The sequence below is a fragment of the Seriola lalandi genome, unplaced genomic scaffold, assembly GCF_002814215.2.
Source record: "Seriola lalandi dorsalis isolate HSWRI2012SDOR001 ecotype SW California unplaced genomic scaffold, Sedor1 jcf7180002054383, whole genome shotgun sequence".
Lineage (NCBI taxonomy): Eukaryota > Metazoa > Chordata > Actinopteri > Carangiformes > Carangidae > Seriola > Seriola lalandi.
The window spans coordinates 1,075,295-1,089,742 of record NW_019524936.1 but is presented as its reverse complement, the minus strand read 5'-3'; the positions used below and the strand labels follow the sequence as shown (position 1 = coordinate 1,089,742).

The window sequence follows — 14,448 nt, the reverse complement described above, 5'->3', positions numbered from 1 at the left end:
TTTGATCGGGCTCGCGTCTCCCTCATGGCTAACGGCTCGGGGTGCTGTTCAAAAAACTGCAAATGTGATACAACATCCTGTCATCTTTTTACTTCCACTGATGTCTCAACATCTGATGGGATGTGGCGTTACCACAGCTGCTGATACTTAATAAAAGTGAAGGCTGGATTTCTTTAAGGGTAGCATTTTCCATTTCTTTCACCATTTCTCCTCAGATTGGCGAAGCTATAAATAGCCTCGATTTCTAGTTGTGTTGGGGAAAAAAAAAAAAAAAACCCACACAGGTGTAGAGAAGAATTCATTTTGCTGTGTATTTGGACAGGGCTGCTGCTGCTGCTGCTCTGCCACTGGGATAGGGGCCTTACAGGGGCCATTCCTCCTCATTCAGAGCCATTACCACCCCACTGTCACTGTCAGTCTGTCCCCTCACCGATCACAGAGCCCAGAGCAGCCCCACAGCCCGTCTCAAACCTCACAACTAAATCACATTCTACGCACAAACGGCCGGTGCCGTGCAGCATCTACTGTATAATCTAATCTGTCCATCTCCTGTGTCCCTACACATGCACACCAACGCACGAACGCACGCACACACACACGCACACACCATGCAAGTCTCTGGAAAGGCAGGCCAACATCCCAGCACCTCAATCATGTACATTTCCGCTGTGTGTGGTGAAACAAGAGTCAGTAATGCAAATCAGAAATCAGGATTTGCCTCCATAATTGGGGCTTTATCAGCTCATTAAGAAACAGTGAGGCATTGCTGAAATGAGCATGCAATATTCCCATTAAAACTGCCAAAGGGAAGAGCACTTATAACATATCAACACAAGTCCTTGGGAGAGTGAGGGAAGCAGCTGTGATTGATAAGGTTACTATCTTGTCAGTTAAAAAAAAAACACCTTGGGGAAGCAGCAATTTAGCAGAAAGAACAGAGCAAATGTTCTCAGGTGGCCCTGATGGCCACTTGTCTGCCCCTCAGTGTTATGAAGCCCGATACAAAATGGCACATCTTATTAAAACTTTGACAGATTTATTATTACAGTTGTTTAACCTCTTTATAATCAAATCATGTTAGGGGGTTCAAGGGTACAAGGAGACTCTCTCCCACTGAATTACAATCATTTTAGCTTGAGTTAAATTCTCACTGTGTGGCAGGATCCGGTTACCCCATGCAGGCACATTTCCTGTTTACATCAAGAATCATTCAGAGTCAAGTGTACATGGGGGATATTAAAGAAATAATAGGAATCAGGCCAGTTTTTCAATTCCAAGTCCTATGTAGAAAAAACACAATAGAAAACTGCTTTTCACAGCTATTATATTGCGACAAAGGGAAATGACAGGGTTCAAAGGTGCTATTTTACCCTCGACTGAAATAGTCTAGCCTTTGTGGGACAAGCTGTACAGCTAGCACTCATAGATCTGACTGGCAGGATACAAATTTATCACTATTAGAGTGAGCGGCCAAAGCCACATTAATCCCACAGTCTCTGCGTGACAGACAGGGAAGGGACGTGCTGGCATATTGTGTTTCATGTACAGTAATTGCTGCAGCGCAAAGTGCTCAGAGGTGAAATCGCAGCATACAGTATGAAGATGAACGGAGCGTGTCATTGGGCCCTACAGTGAGGGCACTGTCATTAGCTAAAGGACGGTGATGATTGAGTAACACTTTCTTACTGCTGCAGAGGAAAAACAACCGAACGCCTTCAGCAAAATCAATACAGTTTGAGCTGTCGGAATGCAAATAGCGTCTGTTCTGGCTGCATGACACGGGATGATGCACCATTACTTATTCTGGCTCCATTCAATGTCATCATTAGCCTTTACAGTGTCAAATCCGCTCAATAAAGGGCATTATTTCCAAAAGGATAAGCGGTGCATTAATCCTTTTATGCTGCTTTCAGCAGGATAGAGTCTCCAATAGCTAATATTAATGTGCTAGGTGTCAAGAGTGAGATGGCTAATCCTGATAACTCAGGATGTACAGTCAACTTTGCAGATGGCTATCTGCCCTGGACTAGCGCTCCTAATAGGCGCAGGAACAGGATGTGCTTTTAAAGCAGCACTTCCCGAACATCGTCTTCAAAGAAAACGATAATTTTCAACGGGGCTTTCTGAAGTGAGAAGATAAGCCAGAGAACGGGGGAGGACAAAATAAAAATGATGCTCGCCTCAGAGAGGAAAAATAGCTTCCTGATATAGTCCTAGCTCCCTCTTTAAAGCTGACACCTAGAACATACAGTTTATCAATTATACATGAAGCCAGAATCCATCTTCTGTTGGCAGCTTGTTTGGATCCGGCCCGAGCCCTCTCAGTGGTGAAATGTGTCTGGGAGCCCCCATCCCTCCTGTCGCCTTTTTCCACTCACCGCCTGTCCTTAAATCAATCCCTTTTTAGGCCTGAATTTATTTTTCCTGTAACAAATCTGTCTTGGCAAATGATGTCACATAAGCGGAGAGAATGACAGCCTGATGTCTATGCGGGGAACATCAACCTTGCTCCAGCAGCCTCCTCCCAAGGTGAGTAATCATGGTGAGGAGCGGTGCAGTGTGTGGATGCCAGCCAGAGTCCAAACAAACCCAGAGTCTGTTGCTCAAGATAAACAAACCAATTAGGCGAAAGGCATGTTATTCCTCAGTTGGTGGGATATTTGCTAGATGGAAAATAATCAATGCATTCTTATTTCCACAGGGTTGAGCCGAAAAGTCCTGAGTAGAATAAAATCTAGGCGGAGAGGGAGAGTAAAATTATTCATTAGAAAAAAATAAATAATGGGACTAAACTAGCTACTAGTCATGTAATTAATCCATGCAGGCTCAGTGGAGAGAGGAGAGCACAGAGGGGAAGATTCATCATAGCTTTTCGCCCCTCGCTCCCAGGGATACATGCCCTTCTTGTGTGGATGAGTCAGCTTACATCTTCTGACAATTGTGAGCCAAGGGCTTTGTCAAAAGGAACCACAGTTATTGTTTTGATTGGTCCCCCCTCGTTATGTTGGGAGCGCAAAATGCTTTCAAATGTGATTGCGCCACAGCATCTGAAAGAAAGGCACGCACATATAGAACATCAAAAAGGAAGATGTCTGCTTTTTATTTACCAAGGACAATCATTTGGCACTTTGACGCTCTTCCTGGCCTCTCCTCCACACTGGAACAAGCAGCCCTATCAGTAATTGCAGGGAGCAGCCCCGTTGGCCAGCCGAAGCATTAGACAACTGGGCTCACGGTGCATGACATTCAAGCTGGCCAATAACGACGGACATGCTAATCAAAGTGGCTCTGGCCTCCCCATCACAGTGCGACTGGAGGACTTTGCCCGGTTGGGGCGGATGTGCAGCTGCTCTGGCTGTATTTTCACTCTGCCCCTTCAGGGCCTGGGCACCAGGCTAACCACTGGCACTAGAGTTTGCATGCCGAGGAAAAAAAAAAAAATGGCGGCGGTGGCTAACAACGCCACACATGAAAAATAAATCACAGCCAGCTTGTTAGCATGGCAGGGAGAGAGGGGAAGAGGAAGAGAGAGACAGAGAGAGGAAGGGGAGGGGAAAAAAAAGAACTGGGTTAAGAGATTTAATGTGCTGCTGAAAATCTGACACTTGCCAGAGGTCCAAATGTTCCACCAGAGCAACGGCAGCCCTGCTGGCTAAGTCTCCATAAAGCCTCCAAAGCTGCTTACAATATACACTTGAGAAACAATAGATAAGGTCAGAGTACTAGCCTATGTCTGAGTGGCACCATGTATGAAAAATAAACACTTTCCCACTGTATGCACTAACCCCAGACATGCTAACTGAAAAAAATCTGTTTGCAGCAGTATCATTACTGCTGAAACTCTAGATCCATTAATTGTTTACACAACAAAAATTAAATTGTCAAATTAACAAAATCAAATCTTTTATTATCAAGCAGAAATAATTTTCTCTGGTTCCAAATGAGCTGCAGTAAGTAAGTCACTTTACATAACCTTGAGCACTGGGAACAATATAGACTAAAAAAAAAAAAATGAAAAAAAAAGAACAGAAAATAGATACACACACACATACACACACACACACACACACACACACACACACACACACACACACACATACACACGTACACATATTGTAAAGATATTGTTGATATATTTTCAGAAGATCAGTACGACTCTCACATCTACCCACTGAATATAAAGTTACAACCATGAGATGGTCATCTTAGCACAACGAATGGGGAACAGGGAGAAAAAGTTAGCCTTGCTATGTCCAAAGCTAAAAGAAAAATCCAGTTAAGAACGTAAGATGCAAAAGAAAGCTCTGGAAAAAGCTGTGGACCTTGAGTTAAAGGAGCTATTTGTACGTTTTGATACACAGCAAATGTTAGCATTAACAGCTTTTTACTTACCAGTCTAGAAGAAACGTTGAGAGATCAGCATCAAACATCAGTCCTTCACTCGCCAAGAGCTGTCTCCAGCTGTAGAAAGCAACCTTCTTGTTTTGCTTCTATTTCTATCACTTCTTTTTTCTTCTACAGAAATTAGCATGCTAACCAGCTAGCCCTGGCCCAGTTTGTCTCTCTTATCACTTTCTGATACTGAATCACTGTAGTGTCCAGGCTGCTCTTAAGAAGCAGCGCTTCTCAGAGGGCGTATTATAACCTCTTGTCTTGCAAAAGCAACAATGGCTGAAGCTCTTGGCAAGACTGGTGAGAAAGCAGCTGGTAATGCTAATGCTGGCTATGTAGCAATAGCTAAACTTAAAAATAGCTCCTTTAAGATCAATTTTTTGACTAAATTTCTGGCCAAATTTGCATCCCACGCAGCATGATCTGACAGTAATAATGGAAACTACTAAACAGAGTGGTCATCACAGAATACATACACACTGACTGGCTACTGCTGAAAAAAATACAGCCATAAATAGTATAGAGGTTGATGTCTAACATAATGAAAATCTTAAGAATTCAAACTTAAATGAATTATTAAATCATTACAAAATATTATATTATCCTCAGAAGTCATTAGTCTCCTTTTAAAAGGGAGAGGGAAAAAATTATTGGCACTTTACACTGGATCCAGGCCAAACTGGCAGAAGGAAGATATGCACAGGCTTATTACAGACCATAAACAAATTACAGCGACATAAAAGGGAAAAAATGAAACCTTGCAGAAGGAAACAATTCTCAAAGAACAGTGTCCAGCATCTGCCGCACAGAGATGCACATCTGCGGTGATTCTTTACAGGCCGCTTTCAGTCAGAAACTGTCAAGCTGACCCGAGTGCTGCGGATGGTTTGTGGTGAGGAGAATATTCCAGCAATATTTATTCAGTCAAGGCTTTATGCTCCAGCATGATAATATAACAGCGTCTGACACTTAACTCTGCTCACTGTCTTTGCCCAGGAGAGACACTATCCTAAAGCGTCTGCGGTTCCATCATGTGAATCTTAATCAGATACTTAGCCAGTAGAGCAGGTTTTTACTCTCCCTGGTGAGAGTATCAACACATGGCCATCAGGCACAATTCACGGCCGCAAAGTGGCTATTTATTTTCTGCTCAGCATTACTTGACAAATAATTACTCAGTCTATTCAATTAAGCCGTGGAACTCACACAAATGGCCACAACGTCCCTGTGTAGGACTGAAACATTATTCTACGTTTTACAACTTGGTCTCATGAATAAAAAGGCGTGCACACACACTGAGCGCTTTGATGCAGAGGCAGTGAGGGGACAAGGTGATGGAAAGTAGAAATATCATTAAGTCTGAACTATTTCATCCCCTTTACAGCGAGGCAGAGGAAAACAGACTTGTTGCCGGTGGAGCAGATGCACACGGTAATCTGGGGTGAAAGGACATGGTGTTTTCCCTGCAGAAGAAGAAAAACTGTTTTTACAAGGTAACGTGGGTGTACAAGGACAAAGTCGCTGCATGCTGGTAGAGTAATATGGACTACAGCCTGGAAGCCTGCCAGAGTCCAAAAATGTGTGCCCCCTCCCTCCCATCCCCCCAAGAAGCAATTACTCAAGATACAGTGGATTAAAGCATTTTTTTCCTCGTTGTTGTTCAAATTAGGATGCTGGAAATAATAACTCCCAAAATAAAACCAGCACAGCCGTGCCAACTTCTCAGTAGTTCCACACACATTTCCAACAAAAAAAAAAAATCAAATAAAAATAAATCGCACAAATACACAAATCTAAACAAAAATAGATGCTACTGAGTGTGATGAGAACTTCTCCTCCTCAATAACAAAAGCAGGTGAACTCTGACATCCGGTAACTTTCTCCACAACAATTTCAAACATATTTGCTTTTCTAAAGCCGGCTGTGTTCATATTGTAGTTAAACAAACAAATACATGGACCAATCAACACCAGGGGAAAGTAATTAAGTAGATTTTCCCAGGTGCTATACAGTAATGTTTTGAGGTACTTTGTAAATGTACTTTGTAAATTGTACTCCACTACATTGATTTGACAGTTATTACCACTTACTTTTGGATTATGATTTTACATAAAACATATGCTCATTTAGGACATATGGTGAATTGCTATGACTAACAATTTATAATGTAGTTAAAGTTGATTTCTATCTTGACCAGCTACGTTAAAAATCATCGGGAATAATGAACCTGTAATATAGTGCCTTTATAATAATATAACATGTCTCATTTTGTTATATACATTAACATATTCATATATATATTCAATCAGAATTATTTGAAAGATTCAATAATCAATATAAATACTTCTATACATGTCAACCTTAATCAAAGAGTAAATGTAGGACTTAAAATTTTCATGGAGTGTTTTTGCAGTGCAGTATTTCTACTTTTAGTTAAGCAAAACATCTGAAAACTTCCTCCGCCTCTGACATTAGGTAGTAAAACCAAATCGGGGGTGAGGGTAATTGTAAACAACCTAAATAAATCCTCATCGAGTGAAAGCCACAGGATGTCTCCGCAGCCAGCGTCGTTTGGCCTCTCCACCCTAATTTACCACGCTCCGCCCACTCAGGCCTGCAGGGCTGTGGAGCTGGCTGATCCTCCAGAAGTGCTGGGCCAGCCCATACATCCCACTGGCACGGGACGCCCCGCCGAGAGCCAATCACCAAGCCCGCACTCCTGACAGCTCATTACCACTCAATTAGGCAGGTGCACCTCCACGCACAGCCTTCTGACAAATACAGCCCTCCCAGATGGATGTTTAACATTCGAGAGAATTATATAGTGACAGCAAACACTAAACGCCTCACCCTTATCACTTGATTGCCTCAAGATTGAAATCCTATAATTGGCCCAGGCCAGCGGGGGAAAAAAAATAAATAAGCCAATAAATATGATGCAGTCGGCTTGTAATTGAACAATTATGAATTCATATTCATAAGATGCTTGCTGGCAATTACAAAATGCCATCTGATTAGGCGCAATTTGAAATGACATTGTTCCATGCTAAAGACACTGTGGTGTCAGCCTAATAAAGAGAAGACACATCATAGCAGTTGCTCGCCCAACGACATGACCTCCAGAGATGGAAGACATGCTGACACAGTGGCTTGGCCGGTGACGGACGGGACTTGGCACCCATCGCTCTTTGTCCCCTAAACCTACTGCTCACACTCGCTCACACAGAAAAACGCCACCACCAAAGGCTGACTTTCAAATTTTAACACCAGTGGGCACAGATTGTGCACATAACAAAACACAAGCAAGGCGAAAAAATGTTGATCCCTTGAGAACAGATTCTAATCAAGATGAAATGATTTACAAATCTATTTAATAGGGCTTGCCAGAAGTCAAACTTGGCATGTAAATGCGGTGGGGATTAAATTTCATCGGCAACCAAGACTGTAACTGATCGCCTGCAGACAAAGGGGGAGCCTGCCAGTTTTTTTCTCCCCCCTCCACTTCTCTTCCCTCCCTTTCCTCTTTCTCTCCACTGCCTGCAGTTTGCCTCGTGATCCCTCCCTGGCTATGTGGAAGGACAGGGGCAGTGCAGAGTGGTGCAGTACAGAGTGGAGAAGAAAGAGAGAAAAGACAGAAAAGGAGAGGTGAGAAGGAGGGAGGAGATGGAGACAGCGGAAGGGAGGAATATTGGAGATAAAGAGCAGTGGTGAGAGGGAGAGTAGAAGAATAGAGAGGAAGGATAGAGGAAGAGAGGAGAGGAAGCTCAAGGTCAACGTGAGGACAGTGTGGTCCTCTGAGTTGGACAGAGACACAGCCGCAGTCACCTCTGTGCTAATCAGCCCTTCGACTGGCTGATGAGGTGTCAGTTAGTTGTGTGTGTGGAAAACCTCTCCCTTTGCTTTTTTGGCTGCAAATTGCAGGGGCTGGTGGGGCGGAGTAACAATGTGTGTGTGTGTGTGTGTGTGCCACTCTGGGGTGTAAGCAGGCTGACGTGCTGCTTGTGGTGCCAGTATTGCGCTTTTTTTTTTTTTCTTTCCTCCTGCTTTTGCCCTCCCCTTCGCCTCTTTTTTCTTGCATATTATGCTACAGTGACTGAGGCTGAACTCAGCTTTCCCCTGCAGCGAGGGCAAGAAAGCAACTGCCAATTAATGCTATATGCAGTGTGCCAGTGTTAACAGTGTGAGACATTCTACTTCAACTTGCTGCGCTGTTTGAGAAAAAAGGTGGGCTAGCTGTTTTCCTCAGGCGTGGCTAACCTCTTGCTGGCTAACGGGGATTGCGCCGTTAGCTTAAGGCGTAAATGAACAGCGTCCACAGCTGTGATCGGGTTTGTGACCTGACAGCACTGCAGCTTGTGTCTCATTGGGTGAGTTTTGTGTATCAGGCCAGTTGGCAGAGGCGAGTGTCTCCTCCGTCTATCCTTGGGTTATTTCTGACCATCTGTGCCCAGTCATTAACAGGCCTTTTCACAGTCAATTGTCTTGTTTGTCTCCCCTCTTCTTTATTTCTGATATTCGCTCCGCGCGTGACCAGGGGATGGACCGAGTGCTCCTCTTTTTTTCCTGAATGTAAATGGCATAAGTTAGGACAGGCCATTTTATTAGCTGGGGCTAAGGAGAGCTGTGGAGCCATAGGTTAATTCAAAGTGGCATCATGGAGGATGCATCAAGCAGTGGAGATCAAATTACAGGGCAAAGCACTCAGTGTCAAGAAAAACAAGCCAGTGGTATGCTGCAGAATGTGTGCGTGCATGCTGTGTGTGTTTAGCGGCAAGTGTATGTCTGTGTATGAGAGGCAGGAGAAAGAGAGGGGGGGGGGGCAAAGGAGACAGCAAAAGGAAAGGAGATGGAGGGGTGTCCATAGAGGGCCAAGGGGGGATGGGGATGGAAGGAGAGTGGGAGCAAAGGGAAGAAAGGGGTGGGGGGGGGGGCTAACTGGGCCAGCACACACACATCACCCCCACCAATTAGAGTCACTCATCTCCCCTTCACACAATACATCACCCTCCATTTCTGATGTTTACAATCGTAGGGGAAAGAAATAACTGTAAACATCACTGCAGCAGCGATGGCATTCAACAACAACAACAAAAAAAAAAGAAGAAAAAAAAAAGAGATATTGTCAGCCTGAAATGCGTTTAGCCATTCCTTCTTCCCCCTCACGCCTTTGTTATTGGTCTTTGTGCAATGATTTGCCTAAGGACCCAGATTTCCTAGCAACAGCCTGCCACCAAACATTTGGCAGGAGTTCAACATTCTCTCTCTTTGTGAGAAATGGCAGTGCTGCCTCCCTGCTCTGCGTCTGCCACCAGCCCTGCTGCTGCTGCCGCCGCTGCTGCTGGATGAGCCAGACTGGCTGCAGGAGCCCTCTAATAATTCTGTTTTCATCCAATCACACCACATAGTAGCAGGCACCTTGAGAGCCTCTGCCAGGAATCATCAATCACCTCTTTAACACAAATGCTCCAAACAAACACAGGCGCACGTGCGAGCAAATAACATGCTAACATACACACATTTGCACTTTTTGGTAATTAAATTTACAGATTAGCGTGTACAAGACCGCGTATACCGTGTGGCAGTAGTTTAATGAAAATCAACAAAGCACATTAATACACAGCAGAGGTTGGTACAGTGAGGGGGGGGGGGGGGGGAATGTACAATCTGGCTGTAAATTGGGTAAATACATCTGAGTGCTCTCGACAAGGTTAATGGAGAGAGGAGGCCTTAGTGAACACCAGTCTAGACACGCCACACAGTATTAAGTGGGAATAGCTGTGGCAGTGTATCTGGCTAAGTACTTTAGAAGTGCGAATGGGACTCTAATAAAGCGAATGATCCCCCTGTTTTGACAAAGAGGCCCAGGAGGGACGCTGAACACCACGTTTGAGATTCCAAGCACTGACAAACACCCATTTGTGGCCCTTCTATCCCCCCTCAAATCCCACGGAAGCTTTTCCCTGCGCGCAAGTCTGTCGGATGTGGGCAAAACCCAACTGCCAATTTGCAGAGGATGTGCCATGTTTGCTAATGCGAAGCAGAGGCTAAAAATGAGACCACACAAACTCTGGAGGATGGACTGACTGATGTGCTTTCTGGCACAAGCACTAACAGTTTTTTTTTTGTTTTTTTTGGTGTTTGTTTCTGCAACTGGACGGCTAATTATGAAACCTCCATCATTATTGCACTACAGTACACTCGTGTTTAGAGGGCTTGTGGGTAACAGGGGGAGCATTGTGAATTTCACTTGGGACAATATGCCAAGGAGTATGCTGATAGCTGGGCTGTAAGGCTGATTTATGCCGATAATGAACTGCTTAAAGACGTGGAATGCAGTGCAATTTCAGGGCTATCATTTTGTCTTGAGATCAGACAAAATGTTGATCTGCCGGAATTAAATATAATCCCAAACAGTGAAACATGAGCATGGCGGGCCATCCTACTCCAGAAGCTGTAAGTGAAGACATTACCTCAGTGGTGCAGCTTGAGTGTGTGTGAACGTCTGAGTGCACATCTGTCCTCCTCAATCTGTGTGTGTGTGTGTTTTGTCTGTAAGGGGAAGACTGTGTAGGAGCGGGTAAAGCCGAATGAACTTGCATAATCAATTTTCACACTTTCACAGCACCTGTTGGCTTGTCTTCACGTTAAAAGGAATGAATGAATGCATTACATGTAGAACAATTTCACACTGCGCTGCAAATAGGGAGAATGGAGCTGTATTGTCTCAATAGGTAACGTAGCTCATTTCACTTGACAAAGGATGAATGGATATATTGACAATGCAGAAGGCACGCTGAGGCATTTCCTGAATAAAGCCTCTTAACATTTTGTCCTCTTCTGGCAATAGAGTTGGGGAACAGTCACTTTGAATGGAGAGGGTCTCACTTACCGCAATATAATAGACCTTGGCTTTCTTCACCAGCTCCCAGTTGCTGTCCAAGTCCAGGTGTTTTTCCTTTTTGTAGCAGTTTGCCGCTGCCAGGTTAGCAACAAGGGACCTGCCGAGACAGACCCCATAAATCTTCTGCCTCGCTTATCATCCATCTTAATTTTGTCTCAAAAACATCCCTAAAAACACTCGGGCTCCAGACTTTTCTTTGTTCTTTCATGATATAAAAGGATGATAATAGTTTCTTAGAATCTCTGAACCAAGGTGAAATAAAGTAATCTGGATGTCTTTATTTTACTTTCCTTTAAAAAAAAAAAAAAAGGGTTATCTCAAACACCTCAAAAAAAAGGAGACATTAAAATAAACAAAAGGATTTTCAAGGCCAACAATGAACCCCCTCCAAATTATTCATATAATCACATCACCTGGAAAAGTGGTCCATTGTTAGCCAAGGTGGGAAAACAACAGAAATGCATTATTAAATGAACACTTGAGTTGAGTAGTGAGTGGTGGGAGCTGGAAAGTGAAGCAGGTGGCATTATCGTAACATAGCTCATTAGCCGGTCCTCACTGTCTCTTTATGAACGGCCATCAAAATGAGTGCAACCATCATCGCTATTTAGGGGCGACCATATGACAGGAGGGTGCCGCTACAGGAAGAGAGCCGCTCTCACATGGCGAGGAAAAGCTGCTCGCCGTGGTTAGTGTCAAGGAAAAGAGTAACAGTGTGCTAAGTTGATCACAGTGTGAGGACGAAGGCAACACTATGACAGCAGGATTGGAGCTGCACTTGACCTGAGTTGTAGTAATGGACTCAAAGGTTAGAACAAGCATGGCAGACAAAAAGCGTGTCATTACTGAGGAAGTGCAATAGACGTCGGGAAAGCACAGCACTCTCAAATAACAGCTCAATCTAAACAGATACTTAATTTAAGAGGTCGAACTTCAGAGCAGAACATTCATCATTCCCTCCAGGAATCTGCGATCTTGCAATATCTCCAATAAGATTTTGTATTTTCATGTCAGACTGAAGTAATGTTTGCCAATTTTACCCACCACTAGTTTTCTACATAAAAATAACCTGATCCAGAACCACTTTTTATCAGCCACAGTCAAATAAAAATCATCAGTCATCATGAAACTTCCTCAAACTATTGTTAAAGGGACTTTGATTCCCTACAAATTGTTTAGTTGGAGTTGTTACCTTACTGACTCAGTTCAGGGTTACAGAAGGTTCTTTAAATAAATACGATTTAATAATAATAATAATAATAATAATTTTAAAATGAATATTTTGGGCCCCAAGTATCCCACAAAAACTCTGAGATCCTGAAGGCAATGACATGTAAGAATGGAATAAACTTATCTCCTAATGCCTAAAATGTGATTATTGACCATAGAGTATTTTCACAGATTGGAACTAAAATGGTCAGATTTGAGTAAGGGGAGGTAGATTTGATTTTATTTGAAGACTTGCACTAATCAAAGCCCGGGGGCTGTGACATACTGGCTCCCAATCCTTCAAAGCCATCACCCTTCCAATCTGGCCCTGCCGGCGACCTTTCCACTGGCCTCCTGAGCTGTCTGTTAAACACCTGTAAGAAATATTACAGAGCTCGTCTCCCTGAGCACGGCACCTGACCTTTTCAGGTGTCAGAGCCCACATCAAACAAGCCCACTAAGACCATTCAGCAGGGCCGGCTCCCGGGGCGGTCAGGGTCCAGCCGTTGACTGACTGACAACTCCAGTAGCAGCGGATGAAGGGCTGCAGAGGAGGGGAGTGTTTAGAGAAGGAGGTTATTGATCCACACCTGGTCTATCATGAACTGGAGCCCTCACTGTTAGTGATATTTGTGTGTGTGTGTGTGTGTGTGTGTGTGTGTGTGTGTGCAGGCTTTGACCTCTGCTGTCTCAGACGTGCCGATGATGATGCTAGCGTGAGAGTCGTCAGAGAGGCTAAAGCCCCTTTTACAACCGAGAAGGCTGACAGGTGAGAGCTGGGATAGCCCAGCCATCTCTAACACATTGCTACTGTCAGCGTATAGATGGATGACAACCCACTGGGGCGGCAGAGACAGAGTGGGGGCCTGGAAAAACACACTCAAGCTGTGCTTTTTCCTTTTGATGTGTGAGCCGAGCTATGATTCCCTGTTATGACTTCCAGCCCCAAGGAGTCAAATGCCTGCCTGAGGATGTACAAATGAACAAAAATGATTCTTTCAAATCCAAGCTAGAGGGTCATATCTTGGTCAAGGGTGACTAAAAGATGACTAACCTATTGTCCCCAGTGATACAGGCTGCACAGGTACCGGTCGGCTCCACATTTTGCTCATAGTAATGGGCGTCGACGTGGGCTTCCTCTGCCTTCTTCTTCAGGATCTCCCCGAAGTGGTCGGTACCGATGCACCCGAAGAAGGTAGCCACCTTGTGGGGTTTCTGGATCATCCACTAAGAAGGAGAAAATAAAAAAACAGCAGTTACAGGGAGCTCCGTTTACAAAATATAAGTCTGTTTGAAGGGTCAAGTTCAGCTAAGGCAGATGGCACACAAACTGTAGCTTCACAGCAAACATACTGCTTGTGATATATGAGGGCTGCGAGCTGTCGTAAACAACCCAAGACCAATCCCACTCCACACAGAGGCACTATTCTCATCCAAGCTCTCCTTCCTCCCTGTGTGCTAAAAACAGTCTCATCTCCTTATTTACACAAACCCAATAATTCAAGGCTCCATCCTACTTATGCAAATACACACTCTCTGCGTGTGAGAGAGTGTGTAACTGCTACCACAGGACACTCCCCGAAGCTGCTCTTCGGCCATTTTTTTATTTTTTCTTTCGGTCTCGACAGTCCTGATGTACTCAGTGACTTTTAACTGATGAGAGGGGGGGGCTGCTCAAATTCAACAGTGCTCAGGTTTAACCTCCAAAGATTTATTGACGTACAGTACGTGCTGCTGTTTGCTCATTTTATTGCAGCCTCCTGTTTTGTTGCTGACGGGGGCCCCTTGTGAATGAGATGTTGCCGCTTTCGGGGATGACCTGTATATGTGTGAAATTAATCATTTCACACGACCAAATAGCATCTCGGTAGGGGAAGAAAAATGCATTTTCATCACCCTTTCTGAGATGCTCTCCTCTGTTATTTTGCAACCCCCTGCCCCCCCCC

General features: G+C 44.2%; 1 protein-coding gene across 3 annotated transcripts in view; it reads right to left on the bottom strand.

Annotated features, from left to right (window-relative positions):
* The window catches only part of adkb (adenosine kinase b), a 102,835-nt gene that overhangs the window by 46,259 nt on the left and 42,128 nt on the right, over positions 1-14,448 (bottom strand). For all 3 annotated transcript variants that reach the window (XM_023409177.2, XM_087174790.1, XM_023409179.2), the window contains exons 5-6: positions 13,557-13,729; positions 11,282-11,390 (exon numbers count right to left, since the gene is read on the bottom strand). In XM_023409177.2, the coding sequence (XP_023264945.1) occupies positions 11,282-11,390; positions 13,557-13,729 (282 nt within the window). The remainder of the gene's footprint in view (positions 1-11,281; positions 11,391-13,556; positions 13,730-14,448) is intronic.